General features: G+C 39.1%; 1 protein-coding gene across 5 annotated transcripts in view; it reads left to right on the top strand.

The window, feature by feature from the left end:
• HDAC8 (histone deacetylase 8) overlaps positions 1-22,029 on the top strand; it is a 184,670-nt gene that overhangs the window by 33,653 nt on the left and 128,988 nt on the right. For all 5 annotated transcript variants that reach the window (XM_019747973.2, XM_074323460.1, XM_074323459.1 and 2 more), the window contains exon 5: positions 19,265-19,377. In XM_019747973.2, coding sequence (XP_019603532.1) covers positions 19,265-19,377 — 113 coding nt within the window. The remainder of the gene's footprint in view (positions 1-19,264; positions 19,378-22,029) is intronic.

Genomic DNA, 22,029 nt, shown 5'->3' with positions numbered 1-22,029 from the left:
AAAAGTTGGATTTCATCAAAATTAAATTCTTTCGGGCTTTAAAGAATACCATCAAGAAAATGAAAAGACAGCCAATGGAATGGGAGAAACCATTTGCAAATCATATATGTGATTAGAGGTTTGCATCCAGAATACATAAAGAACTCTTACAACTCGGCAATAAGAAGACAAATAACTCAATTAAAATATGGGCAAAGGATCTGAATAGATGTTTATTTAAAGAGGATACAGAGATGGCCAACAAGCACAGGAAAAGATGCTCAGCATCATTACTCATCAGCGAAACACAAACCAAAACCAGTGAGATGCCATGTCACATATACTAGGAGGGCTACAATCAAAAAGTCAGATAATAACAAATGCAGGTGAGGACAGGGAGCAATTGGAACCCTCATATGCTGCTCTGGGAATGTAAAATGATGCAGCTGCTTTGGAAAACAGTTTGGCAGTTCCTCAAAAGCAAAACAAAGAGGACAGAGAAGTTGGCAGGGGCCACGTCATTCAAGGCCTGTGGACCGTGGTGGACTTGGGATTTTATTGTGAACGTGAGGGAATTTTGAGCGGGAAGTCTTGGGTCTTAGTGAGTTCCTAGTGGCCGTTGTAAGGAGTGAGAGAGGCAATGTGAGAGAAAACGATTGCTGTGCAGCCTGGAAGGCCCACCTGTGAGTGGGCACCACAAGTGTGTAACGGTGCACACCTGCAGTTCTGTGCGTTGTTCCAACAGCACTTGGCTGTCCTAGCTTTGGGAGCAGAGAACATGAGCCTCTCTTGTTTCCTGCACCCAATAAGCAGTTCCTCGCTAGGATTATTTCTCAAACCTTTAGTTATTTGTATTGCCCTCTACTGGACTCTTCTGTAAGTGAAATAAAATCCAGATTTCCTGACTGATCTTGAACATCAGAGACTTTTACAGTCAGAAAGAACTGGAAGTCATCTATTCCAACCTCTTTCCGTATGGTTCTTCCTACATTTAAAGCCTGTCCATTGGTTTGACGCAGTAACCCTGAGTCAAAGAGGCTGTTCGTTTTATAGAATCATCTTGACGCTGCACATCAAGATGGTCTGTGCGGTCCCCCAGCAGTCAGACCTCCCCTATTTGTTTGACGTTAGTGAATTTCCTTGTGTGTTTCAATATTGAATTTCACCCCAATAATATCCACCCATTTTGCCAATTGATCCAAGTCATTTTAATTTTGAGTGTGTCTACCAAACAGCACTGCCACATCGAACTTTATTTTGGACATATTAATGCAAAGCTACCTGTTCTATCTTTATTAGCTTTTAGAAAAAGCTAATAGCACGTCTCTAGATCCAGGACCAGCCTCTACATAAATCCATGCTTTGTTTCTCTGTTTGTTTGTTTGTTTGTTTGTTGTGGTTTGAGGTTGGGCAATGAGTGACAGGCCCTTAAGTTTCCTGATTTTTTAGTGAGCTATTCCAGTCTTTTTGAGTTTATGACACTTGACTTTGTAAATGCATAATCTGAAAGTTATTTTCCTCTTTTATTCAAGGTAAATAACATGACTCCTTTTCCATTCTTTAGCCATTTCACCATTCCCATAAATTCTTTAACATAAAAGAAAATGTTTTCAGAGCTTATCATGTGCCAAGTACTTTGCAAGGTACTGAAGGTGTGAAGGTGAATAAGGTACAGTCTGGAGGAGGAGACAGGAACATGAAGTAATTGCAATTCAGTTTGAGAAGTACCATGCGAGAGGCTTGAACAAACTCTTTGTGCCTGGGGAAGGGAAGTGGGACTTCAGGGATGTCTTCACAGTCCACCTTGAAGGATGAGTAAGACGTCAGACAGAGGACAGAGAAATCATCCAAGATAGCATAGGTGCAAAGCCCCAGAGACTTGGACACTATATTATGTTTGGGAGAAAAGTCAATGAGATTAAATTGTGGGTACTTGAGGGAATGGCAAGGTAAGAAGCCTGAGCTCATAGGCAGGGACAAGATGAGATCTTATGTCCTCTGAGCCTTCGAAGAAAGCTTCCAGGCTAGGGCTAGGTGGTTGGAAGTTGTGGCGAGCACAGGCTACATCATGTAATTTAGTACTTACTTGTGCACGTCTTCTGTACTTCTTAAGTGTGGGTTAGTCTTTTCTCACAGCTTTTCAGCTCACTCGTGTGCTCCTCGGGCACCGTCCAGGACATCCTGGGACAGAGACAGACCAGAATGAGTCCTCAGCACCTACCTGCAGGTTGACTGCACAGTGTCCCCTCTCAGGCATCAGAGGATGGCCACAGCACTATTGGGGTCTAGTAGTAATGTGATGCTGCAGGGCTCGTTCCCTGGTGGCAACCATCCAGATTCCAAGCCTGTGAGAGCCAGAAAGACCCCTTACTTCCTGCTTTGCGCCTGACACCTCCTTCTAAATATAAGAGGCAAATCACGAAAGTGCTGTTCGTATAAAATGGAAATCATTACCATTTTGCTGGAAAGTCACAATCCACAGGTGAAAGATATTGAGTAGAAGATCTGCATATTATAACTGTGAATTGTATTTCAGAATTTAGCCAGTCATTTGGTTGCAGAAAAGGTGTAAAAAGAAGGCTCAAAATGTTACATTCTGTCTTTCTGGGATTGTAATTAATGTGGATACTATAACATGACAACACCCGAGGTATTTTTAATCCAAGTTTTGCACAATTTCAGTAATATGTGGTCCAATTTTGTAGAGGGGCTTAGTCCTATGGCCAAAAGGATATTTGAGGAGCATCCGTATGTTTTGCTTGTGTAGCAGAAGTTACCCTAGATCTGCAGCAGCAGAAGCCAGGAAGTCTGAAAGCGTTCCCTGAATTTTCAAAGCAAGCGCACCGTCTCTGCCCTGATTCAGCAGAGCCATGAGCAGCTCACCCAGCACAGTGGCATTCCTCCTTTCCACACCGCTTTACTTAGGTCTATTACGTAGGTCGGGGAAGCACATCAAGTCTTTGGCTCCTGAGACTCTCGGCTTGTGTGCCAGGACCAGATGCAGAAATACAAACACATAGGTAGTCAGCCCGGGACAGCTGCTTTGCAGTGTTTTTTTGTTTTTTCTATTTAACTAGAATGGTTGAGCAGGCACAATTTCCATCAATTAAATGGAAAATGTTATTTTTCTTGTGGAGGAAGAGAGTACATTTAATTCCTCAATCTAGTATTATGTATAAACGATTGAGGTTTTTAAGTTCATTAAATGAGAGTTTAAAGTAAAAAGTGATGTTTTTGATTTACCAGAATGCTCAGGGTTGGAAGAGTCTGGCTAATTGAATTTTCTGGCTTAGGGGACAGTTACAGCAGACGGACTTTTGCTATTGTTTTATACATATTCCTTAACCTCTTTTAAAAACGGATCTATATATCTCTGCCTTAGTAAGCACACTAGCCTGGATCTCTTGAATCTTGCACCCTGGGTTCTAATGGGATAAGATCATTGCAGGTAGTGGATATTGACTGAGGCTGGGCTACACACCGGGAATTTGCTTTTGGATACTTGTTTCGTTTCTTCTCATTTACCTCCTTTCCTGAAAGCAAAAATCACTACCAAGTGACTTTGATTTGCTAATCTATATTTTACTGAATACAACCATGTTTTACAGCAGGAAAAGTCTACCTATATCATCTGAGAAAAATGTGTTAAAGAAGCTTAGATCCAGAAAAACGAATTTGCTTCTTTGTGACCTATCTATTCGATTGATCTTCGAACTGAATTAACCTTAGAGCAATTTTCAGGGACCTGCTCAACACTTTGATTCTTCTGTAGTGCAAATCTTAGGTTCTTTGTCCAAACTATCTAAGATTCTTGGTGGTAAATAGAACTGCTTTATACTTTTTCCATTAGTTAACCTTGGACAATATAGTTATCCAAAGAGAAATATGGCCCATGGATTCTAAAGGTGGCCTTTGGCACTTTTCACCATCTTGGATTCATAGTCAGTTTTCTTGATTCATTTTCAGGCAAATATTACCTTATTTCTACTCTCCCAAGCCTTCATTTGTCTTCAATAGTGACTGCTTATTATGCCGAATAGTGTGGAGAGAGTGAGAACTGTATAGAATTACGGTGCTGTCACTTTTAGTTTATTTCTTGGATAACATTTTTGGTTTTGTCACACAGTTAATGGATTTGTTTCTATTAACAAATAGGGCCTTTTGACCTAATCCTTTTTCACATGTATTTCTATATAAATTCTACATCTAAAGGTGCTGTTGGATTTATAGAGGAAAGGACCATCACAAAGTCAATTTGTGCAAATATGGCCCTGGGTCACTTACTTGCTTTTGGTGATGGTGGTGGTGGTGGGGGGCTGTTAAAAACCCATTTATCCCAAGTCCAAATAACCTGAAAGTTGAAATGATTAATGTTTGGTGGGTTATTATAGGAGAATTCTAGAGAGAAAAGTTGCTACTAGAAGGATCTGTGGTGGTTCATTTTCTAACCAAAAAGCTCTTAAATCCAAATCAGAAAATGGCAAACGGACAAAGTAATAGAGTGGTAAATGGGGAAAGACAAGTGAAGAGGTAAGAGAAAACTGACCAAATAGCCTAATTTCACCAACATTACACAACTGAAATGGTCAAGAAGGAGAAATGGAGAAGTGGAGGGAATTATGAAAAATAGAAAAAGTAATACATGTTGATAGAATGATATCAAAACTGTGTAACGAGGTGATTAAGCTTGTGGATCATCCACTTCCTGTGTGACCTTGGATAAGTTACTTAACCTCCCTGTTTTCCTTTCCTCATTTGTGAAAGGGAAATGATAATAGTATCTACCTTACAGCGTTGTGAAAATTGATTGATAGTGCCTGGTTCCTGGCACAGAGTAATCACTCAGTAAATGTTGGCTATTGTTTGTATTATATGCCAACAACAGAAAAGCCAAACCATACTACTAGCTGCTTCCAAAATAGCTATAATTAAAGAATTACAAGTTATGCTAACACTAAAAGAGAAAATAGATATCTGAGCAAGTCTTAGGAAGGTCCAAATAAGAACACACGGGAAATCTATAATGCTGACTCTTGATACAAAGACTGAAGAAAAGAAAAGGTGATTGTTGATAAATCCTTGCCAGTAACAATGAAGCTATTGAACAGTGCAGGTACTGGCTCTGCCTGGGTCAGGTAGGCACCTGATGTTTCACATAAGTGTCTTGATGTTGTGATCCAATGATCTCTGGGCTAATGGACATAAAAACAGCAAGTGCAGTTGACTGAGCCCTGTGCTTTTCCTCAAAGATTGACTTTGTGGTTTAGAGTTCACCAGGATATTTAGGAAGCTGGATATTTCTGGTGAAGAAAAAAATTGCTTAACTACAAAGTTGCAGACAAATTTCTCAGAGTTTTCAGAAATTTGTCTGGTAAAAGTGGTCTATCCTCTGAAAACATCCGTGTTGATGGTGTGAAAGACAATGCACCGGACAGTTGAGGACCCGATTGTATTCAGCTGTTGCAATGGGGAGAAAATTTATTAATGAGGAACAGCTCAAAGAAAAGGAAGGGCCCTGGGGTTTTATAGAGGCAGGTAAACAAGGGAGTCATCTATAAGTTTTAGGGGAGTCATTGGAAGGATGGAGATGGGTCTCATCTCAGAATAATATGCCAGGGTAGGAAGGTCCCTTGCAGTTAGCCTTTTCCTCGAAAACAAAGGGGAGGGGTTCTTAACCATCACTGATTTCTGGGGAGCACGGAGCTCAAATAAACTTCAACATTGTCATTTCCCCCTGAATAGATCTAAGAAATAGTCTCTGGCATTCCTGTAAAAACAAGTTGAGCCATCTGTTGACAGCTGGTGGCAAAAGTCAGTTGTTTTAGGGTCTTGGAGATCAGGCATCTTAAATGAGAGAGGACTAAAATGAAAAAGAGAGGTATTAATATAAAAGGTTAGGTTCTAGTAAAGATGTCTAAATTACCTCTCATGGAAGGACGTCCATGACGCAAGCCTTGCTCCAGACTTCTTAGCGGTCTAGACAGCAGCTTTTTCAAGGACAATTCCATGGTCTGCCGCAGTGATAAGCTCTTCCAGCTTTACAGCAAGGGCTGCTGTGGATCCCAGAGAGGAGAGCAAGTTGTAAGGCAATGCAGGGCCCCAATAGGGATTTGGGTACTCAGGTTTGGGTTCTCGGTGACTCTAAGTCAGGCAGGAGGAAGAAAAATTGGAAAAGTTAGCTTGGAGTAATATCCGGATATTGAAGTAAAAGCCACGTATTGAAGAAAACTGGAAGAATTTTCCATTTGGTAAGGTAACAGGAGCCTGTCCAGTCTCCAAATAGGTACTGAAACTGGTTTTTCGTGTAGGGAAGGAAGTCAATTATATCTCTATCACAGAAGACAAAGTTGATCTACTCATCAGTAACCTGCAATTATAAAGAGATGCAAAAAGACTGAAAAACAATAAACTAGATTCTGAGTTTTCATTTGAAACACAAAGTTTCTCTATACAGCCATCCCCCTTTTGATCAAAGATAATCTCAAAGAAAGATTATTGTTGAATTCAAAACAAGGCTGGTCTCACAAGCACCAAAAGGAAAACTAGATAAATTGGAGTTCATCAAAATTAAACACTTTGGTGCTGCAAAGGACATCATTAAGAAAGTGAAAAGACAACCCATAGAATGGGAGAAAATATTTGCACATCACATCTCTAATAAGGATCCAGAATATATATAAAACTCCTATAATTCAACAACAAAAAGACAAACAACACAATTTAAAAATAGGCAAACGACTTGAATAGACATTTTTCTGACAAAGACATGCAAATGGCCAACAAGCACATAAAATGATGTTTAATATCATTAGTCATCAGGAAAATGCAAATCAAACCCATAGGGAGACACCACTTGACACCCACTAGGATGGCTAGAATTTTTTTAAATTAAAAAAAAAAAACACCCCAGAAAGTAATAAGTGATGGTTAGAATGTGGAGAAATTGGAACCCTTGTGCATTGCTGGTGGGATATGGTGCAGCCACTGTAGAAAACAACTTAGAGGTTCCTGAAGAGTTACACATACAATTACCATATGTCCTAGCATTTCCACTTCTAAGTGTATATCCAAAAGATTTGAAAAATTTTACTCAAACTCAAATACTGCTACATGAATGTTCACAGCCGCCTTATTCACAATAGCCAAAAGGTGTAAACAACCCAAATTTCCATCAACGGATGACTGGATAAGCAAACATAGTATATACCTACAGTGGAGCCATAAAAGGGAATAAAGTACTGATGCAAGTACTTATAGAACATCTACTAATGCCAAGCGAAAGAAGCCAGACACAAAGGATCACATATCGTACGATGCCATGTATATGAACTATCTAGAATTAGGTAGGTCCATAGAGACAGAATGCAGATTGGTGGTTGTCCAGAGATAGGGATGGGGGTGGGGGGGGGTGACTGTTTAATTAGTGCAGGGTTTTCTTTTTTTTTCTTCTTTTTTTTTTTAAATTAAATTTATTGGGGTGACAATTGTTAGTAAAATTACATAGATTTCAGGTGTACAATTCTGTATTACATCATCTATAAATCCCATGGTTCTCTGCTTTTTCTGTCTGACTTGTTTCGCTCAGCATTACTCTCTCAAGATCCATCCATGTTGTCACAAATGTTCCTATATCATCTTTTCTTACTGCGAATAGTATTCCATTGTGTATATATACCACAACTTCTTTATCCATTCATCTATCGAAGGACATTTTGGTTGTTTCCATGTCTTGGCCACCGTAAACAAAGCTGCAATGAACATTGGAGCACACGTGTCTTTATCTCTAAATGTTTTCAGATTTTTGGGTAGATACCCAGGAGAGGGATTGCTGGGTCATATGGCAATTCTATTCGTAATTCTTTGAGGAACCTCCACACTGCCTTCCATAACGGCTGCACCAGTCTGCATTCCCACCAACAGTGTATGAGGGTTCCTTTTCCTCCACAGCCTCTCCAACATTTGTTACTATTTGTCTTGTTGATGATAGCCATTCTGACTGGGGTGAGGTGATATCTCATTGTGGTTTTGATTTGCATTTCTCTGATGATTAGTGATGTTGAGCATTTTTTCATATGTCTATTTGCCATTTGTATGTCCTCTTTGGAGAAATGTCTCTTCAAGTCCTCTGCCCATTTTTCAATTGGGTTGTTTGTTTTTTTGTTGTTGAGTTGCATGAGTTCCTTGTATATTCTGGATACTAGCCCCTTATCGGAGGCACTGTTTGCAAAAATCTTCTCCCATTCAGTTGGTGGCCTCTTTATTTTGTCAATGGTTTCTTTTGCTGTGCAGAAGCTTTTAAGTTTCATATAGTCCCATTCGTTTATTTTAGCTTTTACTTCCATTGCCTTTGGAGTCAAGTTCATAAAATGCTCTTTGAACCCAAGGTCCATAAGTTTAGTACCTATGTTTTCTTCTATGCAGTTTATTGTGTCAGGTCTTATGCTTAAGTCTTTGATCCATTTTGAATTAACTTTGGTACATGGTGACAAATAGCAGTCCAGTTTCATTCTTTTGCACGTGGCTATCCAATTCTCCCAGCACCATTTATTGAAGAGGCTGTCTTTGCTCCATTGTATGTTTTAGCTTCTTTGTCAAAAATTATCTGTCCATATTTATGTGGTTTTATTTCTGGGTTCTCAATTCTATTCCATTGGTCTATGTGTCTGTTTTTCTGCCAATACCATGCTGTTTTGATTATTGTAGCCCTGTAGTACAAGCCAAAGTCAGGAAGTGTGATACCTCCATTATTGTTCTTTTTCCTTAAGATTGCTTTGGCTATTCGGGGTCTTTTGTGGTTCCAAACAAATCTGATGATTTTTGTTCTATTTCTTTAAAATATGCCATTGGGATTTTGATGGGGATTGCATTGAATCTGTATATTGCTTTGGGTAATATGGCCATTTTAACTATGTTGATTCTTCCAATCCATGAGCACGGAATGTCTTTCCATTTCTTTGTGTCTTCTTCAATTTCTTTCAAAAATGTCTTATAGTTTTCAGCATATAGGTCTTTCACATCCTTGGTTAAGTTTATTCCTAGGTATTTTATTCTTTTTGCTGCAATTGCAAAAGGAATTGTTTTTTGTATTTCTTTTTCTGAGATTTCATTGTTAGTATATAGGAAGGCAATGGACTTTTGTGCGTTGATTTTGTAGCCAGCAACTTTACTGTATTCGTTGATTGTTTCTAATAGCTTTTTGGTGGAGTCTTTAGGGTTTTCTATATATAGCATCATGTCATCTGCAAAGAGTGATAATTTAACTTCTTCATTCCCAATTTGATGCCTTTTATTTCTTTCTCTTGCCTGATTGCTCTGGCAAGGACTTCCAACACTATGTTGAAAAGCAGAGGTGATAGGGGACATCCCTGTCGTGTTCCTGAACGTAGAGCAAAGGGCTTCAGTTTTCTCCATTAATTATGAGATTAGCAGAGGGCTTGTCATATATGGCCTTTATTATGTTAAGGTATTTTCCTTCTATACCCATTTTATTAAGTGTTTTAATCATAAATGGATGTTGTATCTTGTCAAATGCTTTTTCTGCATCAATTGATATAATCATATGATTTTTGTCCTTTATTTTGTTTATGTGATGTATCACATTGATGGATTCGTATGTTGAACCATCCTTGTGCCCGAGGATGAACCCCACTTGGTCGTGATGAATAATCTTTTAATGCATTGTTGTATTCGATTTGCTAGAATTTTATTTAGGATTTTTGCATCGGTATTCATTAGAGATATTGGTCTGTAGTTTTCTTTTTTGTGCTGTCCTTACCAGGTTTTGGTATCAGGGTAATGTTGGCCTCATAAAATGAGTTAGGGAGTACTGTCTCTTCTTCAATTTTTGGAAGAGTTTGTGCAGAATTGGTATTAGATCCTCTTTGAAGGTTTGGTAGAATTCACTAGTGAAGCCATCTGGTCCCGGACTTTTGCTTTTGGGAAGGTTTTGGATGACTGATTCAATTTAGTTACTGGTGATCGGTCTGTTTAGATTTTCCAGTTCTTCATGGTTCAGCCTTGGAAGGCTATATGTTTCTAAGAACTTGTCCATTTCTTCTAGGTTGTTGAATTTGGTGGCATATAGTCCTTCATAGTATTCTTGGATGATCCTTTGTATTTCTGTGGTGTCCGTGATAACTTCCCCTTTTACGTTTCTGATTTTGTTAATCAGTGTCTTCTCTCTTTTATCTTAGTAAGTCTAGCCAAGGGTTTGTCAATTTTGTTAATCTTTTCAAAGAACCAGCTCTTTGTCATATTAATTTTTTCTATTGTCTTTTTGTTCTCTATTTCATTTAGTTCTGCTCTAATTTTTGTTATTTCCTTTCTTCTGCTGACCTTGGGTTTTACTTGTTCTTCTTTTTCTAGTTCTTTAAGGTGTAACATGAGGTTATTTATTTGGGAGTTTTCTTGTTTCTTGAGATAGGCCTGTAATGAGATAAATTTCCCTCTTAAAACTGCTTTCGCTGCATCCCAAAAATTTTGGTAGGATGTATTTTCATTGTCATTTGTTTCTATGTATCTTTTGATCTCTCCTCTAATTTCTTCTTTGACCCAGTCCTTCTTTAAAAGTATGTTGTTTAATCTCCATGTATTTGTGTTTTTCCCCCCGCTTTCTTTTTAAAGTTGATATCCAATTTCAAAGCCTTGTGATCAGAGAAAATGCTTGGTATGATTTGAATCTTCTTAAATTTGTTGAGACTGATTTTATGTCCCAATATATGGTCTATCCTTGAGAATGTTCCATGTACACTAGAAAAGAATGTATAGTCTGATGTTTTAGGATGAAATGCTCTATAAATGTCAATTATGTCCATTTCATCTAATGTGTCATTTAGGGCTACTATTTCGTTATTTATTTTCTGTTTGGATGATCTATCCATAGCTGTCAATGATGTATTTAAGTCCCCTAGTATAATTGTGTTTTGGTCAATTTCTCCCTTTAGTTCTGTTAGTAGTTGCTTGGTGTATTTGGTGCTCCCTGATTGGGGGCATAAATATTGATGACTGTTATGTCTTCTTGTTGTACAGTCCCTTCACCATTATGAAATGTCCATCTTTGTCTCTTGTTATCTTTTTCACCTTGAAGTCTGTTTCATCTGATATCATTATGGCTACACCTGATTTTCTCTGGGTACCATTTGCTTGGAGTGTCAATTTCCACCCTTTCACTTTGAGTCTATGCTTGTCCTTGTAGCTGAGATGTGTCTCTTGGAGACAGCATATGGTTGGGTTTAGTTTTTGATCCAATCTTCTGCTCTGTGCCTTTTTATTGGTGATTTCAGTCCATTTCCATTTAGGGTGATTATTGATATGTGAGGATTTCCTGTCATTCTATCTTTAGTTTCTGGTAAGGCTGTGTCTCCATTGTTTCTTTGCCTTTTTGTTGTTGTCTATTATTTCTGTGTGGTGGTATTCTATGATGTTTCCCTCTGTTTCTTCTTTTATTTCAGTATATATTTCAATTCTGGATTTATTTTGAGTGGTTACCCTTAAGTTTATGGAAAAGAAAGTTTGATATTTAGAGTATTCCATTTTCTTCAGCACGCTTACTTTCTCCATTACCATATTCCGGTTCAGGCCTTTACTTTCCCCCTTTTTATGTTTTGGTTGCCACAAATTGTCCCTGTGATGGTGGTTTAATAGACTCCTTTAGTATTTCTTGTAGTGCAGGTCGTGTATCAGAAAATTCCCTTAGCTTCTGTATGTCTGGAAAGGTCTTTATTCCTCCTTCATATCTAAAGGATATCTTTGCTGGATATATTATTCTTGGCTCATAATTTCTCTCTTTCAATAGTTTGAATATTTGGTTCCACTCCTCCTGGCTTGTAGAGTTTCTGCTGAAAAATCTGATGATAATCTAATGGGCTTTCCTTTGTAAGTTACCGTCTTCTTTTCCCTGGCTGCCTTGAGGATTCTTTCTTTGTCGTTGATTTTAGACAGCTTCAATACAATGTGCCTTGGAGAAGGCCTGTTGGGATTGAGGTAACTAGGTGTTCTATTTGCTTCTTGGATTCGAGGGTCCAGTTCTGTCCACAAATTTGGGAAGTTCTCATCGACAATTTGTTTGAATATATTCTCTGTTCCTTCTCTCTTTCTTCTCCTTCTGGTATGCCCATTATTCTTATATTGCTCTTTCTGATGGAGTCAGAAAGTTCTTGTAGAGTTCTTTCATTTCTTTTAAGTCTCAAGTCTCTTTCTTCTTCTATTTGTGTCATTTCCAGGTTTCTATCTTCGATGTCACTGATTCTTTCCTCCATCTGGTCAACTCTACTAACTAAGCTGGTTATTTCATTCTTAATTTCTTCTATTGAGTTCTTAATCTCCAGAAATTCTATTTGGTTCTTTTTAAGATTTCAATCTCTTTCGTAAAATGCTCATGCTGTTCTTTGATTGAGTTTCTGAGTTCCTTTAACTGCCTATCTGTGTTTTCTTGTATCTCGTTGAGTTTATTCAGAACTGCAATCTTGAATTCTCTGTCATTTAAGTCACATATTTCTGTATCTTTAAGTGCCTTCTCTGGAGATTTTTCACTTTCTTTCTGAGCTATCTTGTTGCCTTGGTTATTCATGGTGATTACTGGTTTACTATTTCTCTTCCTAGACATCTACAGGAGTGACTTCTGCAACAGGTTGATAGAAAGCGGTCTTTCTTTTGTTTGCCAGTACTTGTTGGTAGAATGTTTTATTATTTCTCCAACTGCAACTTATTTTTCTTCTCCCACACGGTAGTGCTATGTTTTCTCTGCACTATTCCAACTTCTCACACAATGGGGGGATTCCCTGGGAGACGGGCTTCTCCTCTGTTAATAGTTCGTCTAGGTCACAGGCCGCAGTGTCCCGGTGGGTATGTGGAGAGCTTTTGATGTTCCAAAGCTCTTCCAGCTCCTGATTCAGAGCCCGTATATTTCAGCAGTTCTGTTTACTCCTGCAGGGATCCGCCCAGATAGGTGGGGCCAGGGGCGGGGTGAGCTGTGAGAGGTGGCCCAGAGCAATGGCAGCGACCACCACCACAGCCAGTCCTGCTTCCACAGCTCTCTCCCCTTTGCCGGAACTAGTTGGGCTGTGAATTTGTGTTTGCGGTCCACAGTTCTCAAAACAGCAAATTTTCTGTTGTTTTGATCTGACACTGCTACTGTTTCGCTTCTAGCACCGGGCAGGTGGGGGCGGGGCGAGCTCTGGGAGGGGAGGGAGGGGGCGGCTGGTCTCAGTGCCTAAGGCTCCGTTCTTTGCTCGGCAGTGCGGGCTTAAACCACCGTTTTCAGCCTTTTTCCCTCAGTCTTTTCTCCGAGGTCTCTGCCGTGAGCGTTGGGTTCAGCCGTGTTATATGCTGTCCCCTCAGCCCTGTGGAGCCCTGGCGGAGCCCTAGCAGTCCGATCTCCCATAGCTGCGGTAGTTCTGGGAAGCAGCGAGCTCGGCGCACTGAGCTAGGTCTGCGTCCTGCGCCCGCGTGGTTCCGTCTCCGCGCGCTTCTCCCTTTCCTCCTCCCTCCAGTCGCGCGAATCTCCCACCTGTAGGTGATTTCAGTCGGTAGTGGGCCTCTTCATGTTGCCTGTCTGCTGTGCAGGGAGTCCTTTGTGGAGTTTTTGTTGTTCGATTCTTTGTAAATTCCGGGGGAGCTTTACAGAGGCTCACCTCACGCCGCCATTTTTTTTCAGTTTTCGGGTTTTCTTTTGAGGTGTGAAAATGTTTTGGAACTAGATTGAGGTACAGGTACCACAATACTATAAATATACTAAATGCCACTGAATTATATACTTTACAATGGTTATTTTTTATACTCGGATTATGTGAATTTTGCATCAATAAAGAAAATTAAATAAAATTTAGTTCTCGTTAGGTTTTGCCTGATTCTTTACATAGGTGCAGCAAGAATAGTAATTTAGTACATAGACCTTAAACTTGCTTTGCTGGAAATTTTCATAAGAAATCTCAGTTTGAAATTTTAAAAGCCTATTAATGCTAGGAAGCCAAGCAAAGAAGATTTTTACCTGCAGTACCTATAAATTTGGGAGAATTCCTCTCTTCTTGAGGGCCCCAAAATAGCCTGTTTCCTGGGCCTGCCAGGAAGTGACCATCCTTCCTCACCTGGAAGGCTGGGTGCCTGTAAGCCAGGTGCCAGGCCAGTTTTCCCAGGAGGGTTTTGTAAGCGTTGGCTCCATAAAGTTACCCTTAGTTCCTTAAAAGTGTCTGGTCATATGGGATTCAATGGGCATCATTCCCAAATATGACATTCCAGACAAGGCCTTAGTTACATAACCAGTGATTCCAACTGTGTCCTGAAAACAAGTAGGATAGACAGATTCTTCCTGAACCTGTGCAGATAATCACGTCACTATGAAAATAATACTCGATGAGAGTTTCTGAATCCTGGAAGGCTTGGGCAGAGGAAAGAAGATATTTACAAGTGTTTCATTTCTGTTTATAAAAGCACAGTTTACTAAATTTTATGAGTTATAGAAAGCAAGACAGAAAAGAGAAATGATTTCCTTATACGTCCAGAAAATAGAACATTGAAACATCAGCAATATTCTAAGCAAAACCCACAATCATCCCTCATCAGTTCATGCAGGTCTATGTAATGAGTTCTTGTTCCGCTTGACCTGGCGTTAGCAATCTCATTAACCCATCAGCTTCTCAACTAGTGTTCTTGAAATCCTGACTCAGTTCACTGGTCTGATCTCAAAGTTGTTTCTGCCATCAGAAGCCTTTACCCAACGGTACTTGTCAGAATCCTTATCCATGGGGCTCGGAGACAGTATTTGTTGAAAATGAAGCATTCTAGATTGTACCTGATTACAAGTGCTTTCAGACACACATCAGATTAAAACATTAAAAAACTATAGATGGCAAAAGACCTACAAATAAATGTGGTTGACTTACCAGTGATCATTTTTAAAAGTGAAGAAGCTGATGAGAGTTCATTGCAAGAATAATGATGCAGCTGACAAGGACACTTGGTTGTTTCTGTGGCACGCAAAACAAGATAGAAGTCAATCAAAAAAACCTCTTAGTCAACATATCCATCAACATAATGATCAGCCCTATTTTCAAAAAAGAGATGGTATTGTATCTAATTGATAAAAATGGATGAACATAATCTTATGGAGACAAAAATCCTCAAATGTATAGTAATCCTGATATAATATACCATGAATACACCAAGCATCTACTTAGAATATATCAAAAATAGCAAGTCAAGATTTAGTAAACTGGAGTAGGTCTTAAACATCTATGTACCAATAAAATTCCATAGGTAAGTGATGTTAATCCTCAGTTGAAAACCAATCACCTAGAAGATGCTAGATTTAAAATAAAGAAGCAAAGTTGAGACCAAGTTAAGATTTAAAAAATTAAAAATTATGATTTAAAACACTATAGTTGTCTAATATCTGACAAAGCAGCAGTAGAACTCTGACAAACAGAAACATGGCCAGTGAGGACACCGATGAATCTCTAGGAACTTACTGGAATATTTCTATTAATAACATTTTGCCTATACCAATTTAACCTAGGAAAGCTGAGCATCTCTTCTGATTTGGCAGTTCTTCCCATGCAGCTCAGCAATAGTAACATATCAAATAAACCTAATTATTTCTAGCACCTCTCTTTTTATAAAGTGAAAGAATACATCCTTTGTGATTTTCCAGGGGCCCTCTGGGACTGGATTAAGATAGGGTGATGGGTTGCGGAAAAACAGTACTTGATTCTCTATTTAACCAAAATGATAATAAAAAATTTTATAAGTGAACGTAGGATACAATATGATTGCAAAGAATCTCATCTCTTTCGTGAGAAGACTTTGCTTCCTTAAATTATCAAGGATATAAAGTCAACATAAACCATAGGTTATTCTAGGAAGACACAGAATCTTTGTTAGAGGAAGATTACTTAGGCAGGAAAGCAAAACCTTTACAACCTGTTATTAAGAGGACCAATAATCCAAAAAAAAAAAAAAGTCATTTTAACAGAGAGAAAACCAAATTATAGTTTTGCATCAGTATAGTATTTCATACTAAAGTTCTTTTTGGAAGTTTTATAAATAAGTCCATCTAACCTTAGCCAACTTTGACCTCGACAAATAAAATTCCCTTTCTGTGACCTTATACCACTTTCTATATCCATACACATCTCTTAGCGCCCAAGTTCTCTAAGTAACCAAAAAGAACATGTCCATTAACAGACCGAAATACACATAATGTCTGTGTAGCATATAAAAATAAGAAGCAAAGGCATATAAACTCAAAATTATGCTTAGTAATTGTGCATTCTCTTAGGAATGATCTAGGTAGTTAATGAATAGCCACTAATTAACTCAATTTAGTACCAACTCAAAGTTTTTTGTTTGTTTTTTAAAATTTTATTGGGGAAACAGTGTGTTTCTCCAGGGCCCATCAACTCCAAGTCATTGTCCTTCAATCTAGTTGTAGAGGGCGCAGCTCCAGGTCCAGTTGCTGTTTTCAATCTTAGTTGCAGGGAGCGCAGCCCACCATCCCATGTGGGAATTGAACCGGCAACCTTGTTGTTGAGAGCTCACACTCTACCCAAGTGAGCCCTCTGGCCACCCTCAACCCAAAGTTTTAAGTTACCTAAAGATCTTGTGAATTATCTTCACACTCACATACCACAAAACATAATTAGTGTTGAAATAAAGTGTCAGAATAATGACTCAATTTGGTTAAGCAAATTTACATTTATCATAGTCTCAAGCATTTAGTGGCAGTATTGTTAGCTCATTCAATCAGTAAGCCTGTATAAATTTTGGAAGAATATACCTAAGTAGAATAAAATTCTACATGTGTATTATACTTAACCCTAATAAATCAGAAAGGACAGCTGATTTTAGTGAACCAAAATTATTAGTCTTGTTTGCCAAAGATTTACCTAAATTATGTGAACTTGAATTCTTAAGACATTTGAGTTTGCTTTTATGGGAATACTTTCTTAGCATATTAAAAGTCTTTAAAGTTCGATTTCCTTATTTACTGGGAACTTGAGGACTAGTCTGTTTAAGCACTTATTTATTTCTATAAATCAATGAGAATAGAGCTCCTTTAATTTAGGAAAATATTACACACAAAGGCCTTTCTGAATCGCAGACATCATCATCATTATTATTCAGGGAGAATGCTCTTTAATGAATGAGGAACATCTCAAAAGGAAAGGGACCGGGAATTTTATAGAGGCAAGTAAAGAAGGAAGTCATCCTTGTGTCTTGCGGGAGTCCTGAGCAAGCAGGAAGATGGTTCTTCCCTTGGAATATGCCAGGGCAATGTGGTCCTTTGCCGTTAACCATTTCTCAGCACACAAGGGGTGGGGGCGGGGCTCTTAACCATCGCTGATTTCTAGAAGCATGATTTCTAGGCTAACAAAGTTTAATTCTGTTGATGAGAGGACTCTGCTTTGTCAATTTTTTTTTATTAAATTTATTGAGGTGACAATTGTTAGTAAAATTACATAGATTTCAGGTGTACAATTCTGTATTACATCATCTATAAATCCCATTGTGTGTTCATCACCCAGAGTCAGTTCTCCTTCCATCACCATATATTCGATCCCCCTTCCACTCATCCCCCACCCCCACCCCCACCCCCCTTACCCTCTGGCAACCACCAAACCATTGTCTGTGTCTATGAGTTTCTGTTTCTCATTTGTTTGTCTTGTTCTTTTGTTGCTTTTGGTTTATATACCACATATCAGTGAAATCACATGGTTCTCTGCTTTTTCTGTCTGACTTATTTCGCTTAGCATTATACTCTCAAGATCCATCCATGTTGTCACAAATGTTCCTATATCATCTTTTCTTACCGCCGAATAGTATTCCATTGTGTATATATACCACAACTTCTTTATCCATTCATCTATCGAAGGACATTTTGCTTGTTTCCATGTCTTGGCCACCGTAAACAATCTGCTTTGTCAATTTTGTTTATAGAATTTCTCTGTATTCACCTTTATATGCCATATTATTTCTGCTTGCTTTTTTTGTTTGTTGTTTGTTTGGTTGGTTGGTTTTGTTTTTCTTGCTCATGACTTGTCTCCATAACTTCATTGTAGGCTCTCAGGGAAGGCCATATATGTTGAATTGATTTGTGTTTCTCCTCCTCCCCAGCTCCCTCCTCGACCCATGTTTTAAGTTACCTAAAGATCTTGTGAATTATCCTCACGCTCACATACGACAAAATATAATTACTGTTGAAATAAAGTGTCAGAATAATGGCTGAATTTGGTTAAGCTATTGCTTTGGTGGTTCCAAATCTAGAGATTTCATGAAGTTCATGCATTGTGTAGGCACTAGAAAGATCTCACAAGCTCAGAGTAGCAAAGATGCCATTTTAAATGCTGCTCATGCCTAGAATAATGTTCCAAGTAAAATATCAGGGAGAAACGAGAAAAAAAGAAATGGGCCCAGTATTTGAAGTGCCTGTGGAAGCAAAAGAAACTGAAGCATTTAGGATGAGGCCCTGAAAATAAATTATAATACACTTTTGATGATAAAAAATCTTCTTTCACATCTCCTCAGCAAGACTTCATGGAAGCATAGTAAGAGTTGGTTACTGTTGACAGGAGGTTAAAGTAACACAGTATCACCAATAGCAAAAGGTTAAAGGACAGCAGTGCACTCAATGAAGAGAGTTTTAGTGAAGGAAACAAAAGAACTTGAGAAGAGGCTGCTTCGGTCTCCGCTGTAGTAATGACATTTACAGAAAGGCAAGCACATTACGCTTCCCAGGAGATGATGCGTTTGTACCTTCTATGTTCCCCTTTTATGAGCAACAAGTGCCAAGACTTACTCACAAAAAGAAAAACAAAGCTCTTGAGGTTATGTCACGGGGCAGCACACAGAACCCAGTGTCCAACATCTTCACATCTGGCTGAGCTAGATTGTCCGTAAGGTCCTTCTAGATTCTGGTCTTCTTCAGGTCCTATAGGAGATAATCACCATTCATTATGATGACCTCAGGGTACCCCAAGGTCTTAAAATGATTCCTGAATCATTAGCGAAAGGTTGTGTTTTGTTGAATATAGTCACAACATTCTAATTCTTTGAAAATCTGGGATTCTGAAGGGAAAATGTTACCAATCAACCTGAATATTTCATTTACCAAAACACTTAATTCCCTGATCATTCTGAGGCATTTACTATCCAATCTGTGTAGGTCAATTTTTGTTTTTCTTAAAAGAAGGGGGAATTGTAAGGGAATAGATCTCAAGGGTTAGATCCTTGGCTGTAAAGACTCCCTTGGATTGCTTTTGGCTGTTGGCTGTAGCAACTTATTTTCTTGCAGAGACGAAGCATCTGGTTTTTGTTATCTCAATGATGCTGTCCTGGGGATATTACGATTGCGACGGAAATTTGACCGTATTCTCTATGTGGATTTGGATCTGCACCATGGAGATGGTAAGCCCTTCACATTCAGAGGTGCTTTGCTGCTAGGACAACAGGTCTTTACCGGTGAAGTTGCTTCTAGGCAGCTGGTAAAAGTAGAAGAACCTGTTGCCATTGAAATTTTCCTAATTGAGAACACTAAAGTACGTAGAGATTATTCTAATGGATACAGTTCCTCTGCTGATGAAGCTGCTTTAAAATGCCAGGTTCCTGTAATTTGTTCTCCCCTCCTTCATTAGCAAAGCTCTCCAGTAGAGAACATTAAGAAGTGGAAATCTTACCTAGTGTTTACTCCGGCGCTCAGTAACCTCCCTCAGGCCACTTCCTTAGGCTCCAAGTGAAATATGCACTTAGAGCTGACAGCCTTGATGCTTCTCTCCAGATGAGAACGGGTGCGTGATGAAAGAACATTCTGCATTTTTCACCAATAGAGATACCAGCTCACGTAGCCATAGGAATCTGTGCCACCTTCTTTTGATCGCTAAAATATTTAGTCCTGCACAAACCCTGAGCATCTTCTCTAACTGTTAAGACCAGCAGAATCTTTAACAATTTGCCTTAACCCCACTGAAATGATGTACCCAGCCCCCTCCTGTGTACTTTCCATGTACGTGTATGTTACCCCCACATTCTGTTTCTTTAACAAATCCTGGGTGTTTCCTTCCCTCCCCTCCCCCACGTCAGTGATTGCTGCTTCCCTGTCCCCATCATCAAGGCAGAAGAGAGGAAACGAACGGTAGGTGGCAGAGGCTAGGCTCAGCTCTGCTTCCAGAAAAAACGGAAGAAGAAGGAAGAAATGGGGGGGGGGAGCCTCCCCAGGGAGTTCATCTAGATGGCACTACCATGGAATGGTGACAGAAAATTAAAGGTAGCAGAGAGAAGAGGGAAGGGTTAAAACAACCAACATACAACTTTGAGAACCGTGCCCACTGAAATCCGAACACTCAGCCTTGCTCAAAACCTTCAGAGGCTCCTTACCGCCTGTCACAAGGGTAGCATTCGTCCCACGGCTTTTTTTTTGTATGGCCAGCGAGCTAAGAATGCTTTTTTACATTTTTACAAGGTTGTAAAGGGAAAAAATTGCAATAGAAACCATGTAGTTTGCAAAGCCTAAAAAATCCACTATGTAGCCACTTGATTTGCTAGCCCTTGGACTGTAGCAATGGTTCTCGAACTTGAAGTTGTATCAGGATGACCTGGGAAGCTTGTGTTAAAATGCACGTTCCTGGGCCACATCCACCAGAGATTCCAATTTAGTAGGTCTGGAATGGAACCTAGGAATGCACATTTTAACAACACTCCAGTTGTTCCACGGGCCACACTTTGAAAAACAGTGGTCTTCATGAGAAAGTCTGCACTCTACCCTGTCCTTTAAGGCCTGCCTCCAAAAGGCCTCTTGTCTCCAACCTTCTCTCTCACAACTTGTTGTCCAGGCTGCTCTGCCCAAGTTGTTTATTTGTTTCTGTCCTGCACAACGGCTTGAACAAACAGAGCTATGCATGTAGTAGTGGTTCAGTAAAATACCTGTTGAATGAATGAATGATTAGGAAATTCAAACTATTACTATCAGAGTTCAAGAATAGAATCAACTCTATTGAACCACATAAGAATGAAATAAGACTGTCACCTGAAACCGTTCTTTCCATTTGCAATGTTATTTCTACACCATTTAGAGTTTCCTGTTTTAGCCAACTTTTATGGTGTGTTTCATTTCAGTTTATTTCCCCTCTTCAGCACCTCCCTTCCAGTGACCCCTGCCCCACCTCCAAATTCTTGCACATTTGGTTTATTTTAAATCTCCCATGATTCCATAACTAGCATTCTGTGATGGCTTCACTAGCACTCCTACCCTGTCCTCACCTTCTTTCGTCTACTACAACCTACCACTCTTCTCTTTCACACCAAGCCCCAGACCCAGACCCTCCACGTATCTGTCTATGCCCTTTTCTAAAGTAGAATTTTCCAACAATGCCTAATGGCATTTCCTGTGAGAAGAGATATAAATTGGCTAGAAACATGTGAAAAGGTGCTCAACACCCTAATATTCAGAAACGCAAGTTAGAACTAGACCATTCTTTCCGACTAAGATTAAAAAGAATAATGACACCCAGTGTTAGTCAGGATGTGAAAAATGGGAACTGTCCGACCCCACTGATGGAAGTGTAAATGGGTACCACCTTTCTGCATAGACAAAGAATCAGCATTTTCGTGAATTATCCCATTTCGTACTTCAGTTTCTAAGTTAAAATGCTATTTTTAATTTATTTCGTTTTGTTTTATTTTGTTTACTTAATGCTTTGTGCCTGGAGCCTTTAACTGATTTTAACTGCCTCCCTAGAGCAAAACATAAGGCTTGGGAAATTCAAACATACTCGTGATATACAAATAGAGTTAATATTTTTTTAAGGTCACCGTCGGCCTCTAATGAAGACCAAAAGCATTGAGTAAACACAGAGACAATTTCTTTATTTGAAGTATAAAAGAGGATAGTACATGAATTTGCTAATAGTTCCTCCATTTTATAGATGGACTATCTGAATATGATGTGAGAATATGTGATTCCGGGAGGGAGGTGTGGAGGTGGGCAGTGTGTTTATCTGAAGAAGTAGTGACTTATAAGAGTTATTACATCTTTTATCTCCCAGACCTCTCTTCATTTTCTGA

The sequence above is a fragment of the Rhinolophus sinicus genome, chromosome X, assembly GCF_036562045.2.
Source record: "Rhinolophus sinicus isolate RSC01 chromosome X, ASM3656204v1, whole genome shotgun sequence".
NCBI classification, from domain to species: domain Eukaryota; kingdom Metazoa; phylum Chordata; class Mammalia; order Chiroptera; family Rhinolophidae; genus Rhinolophus; species Rhinolophus sinicus.
Note: the sequence above shows the minus strand (reverse complement) of the source record. Positions and strands in the feature narration are given on the sequence as shown.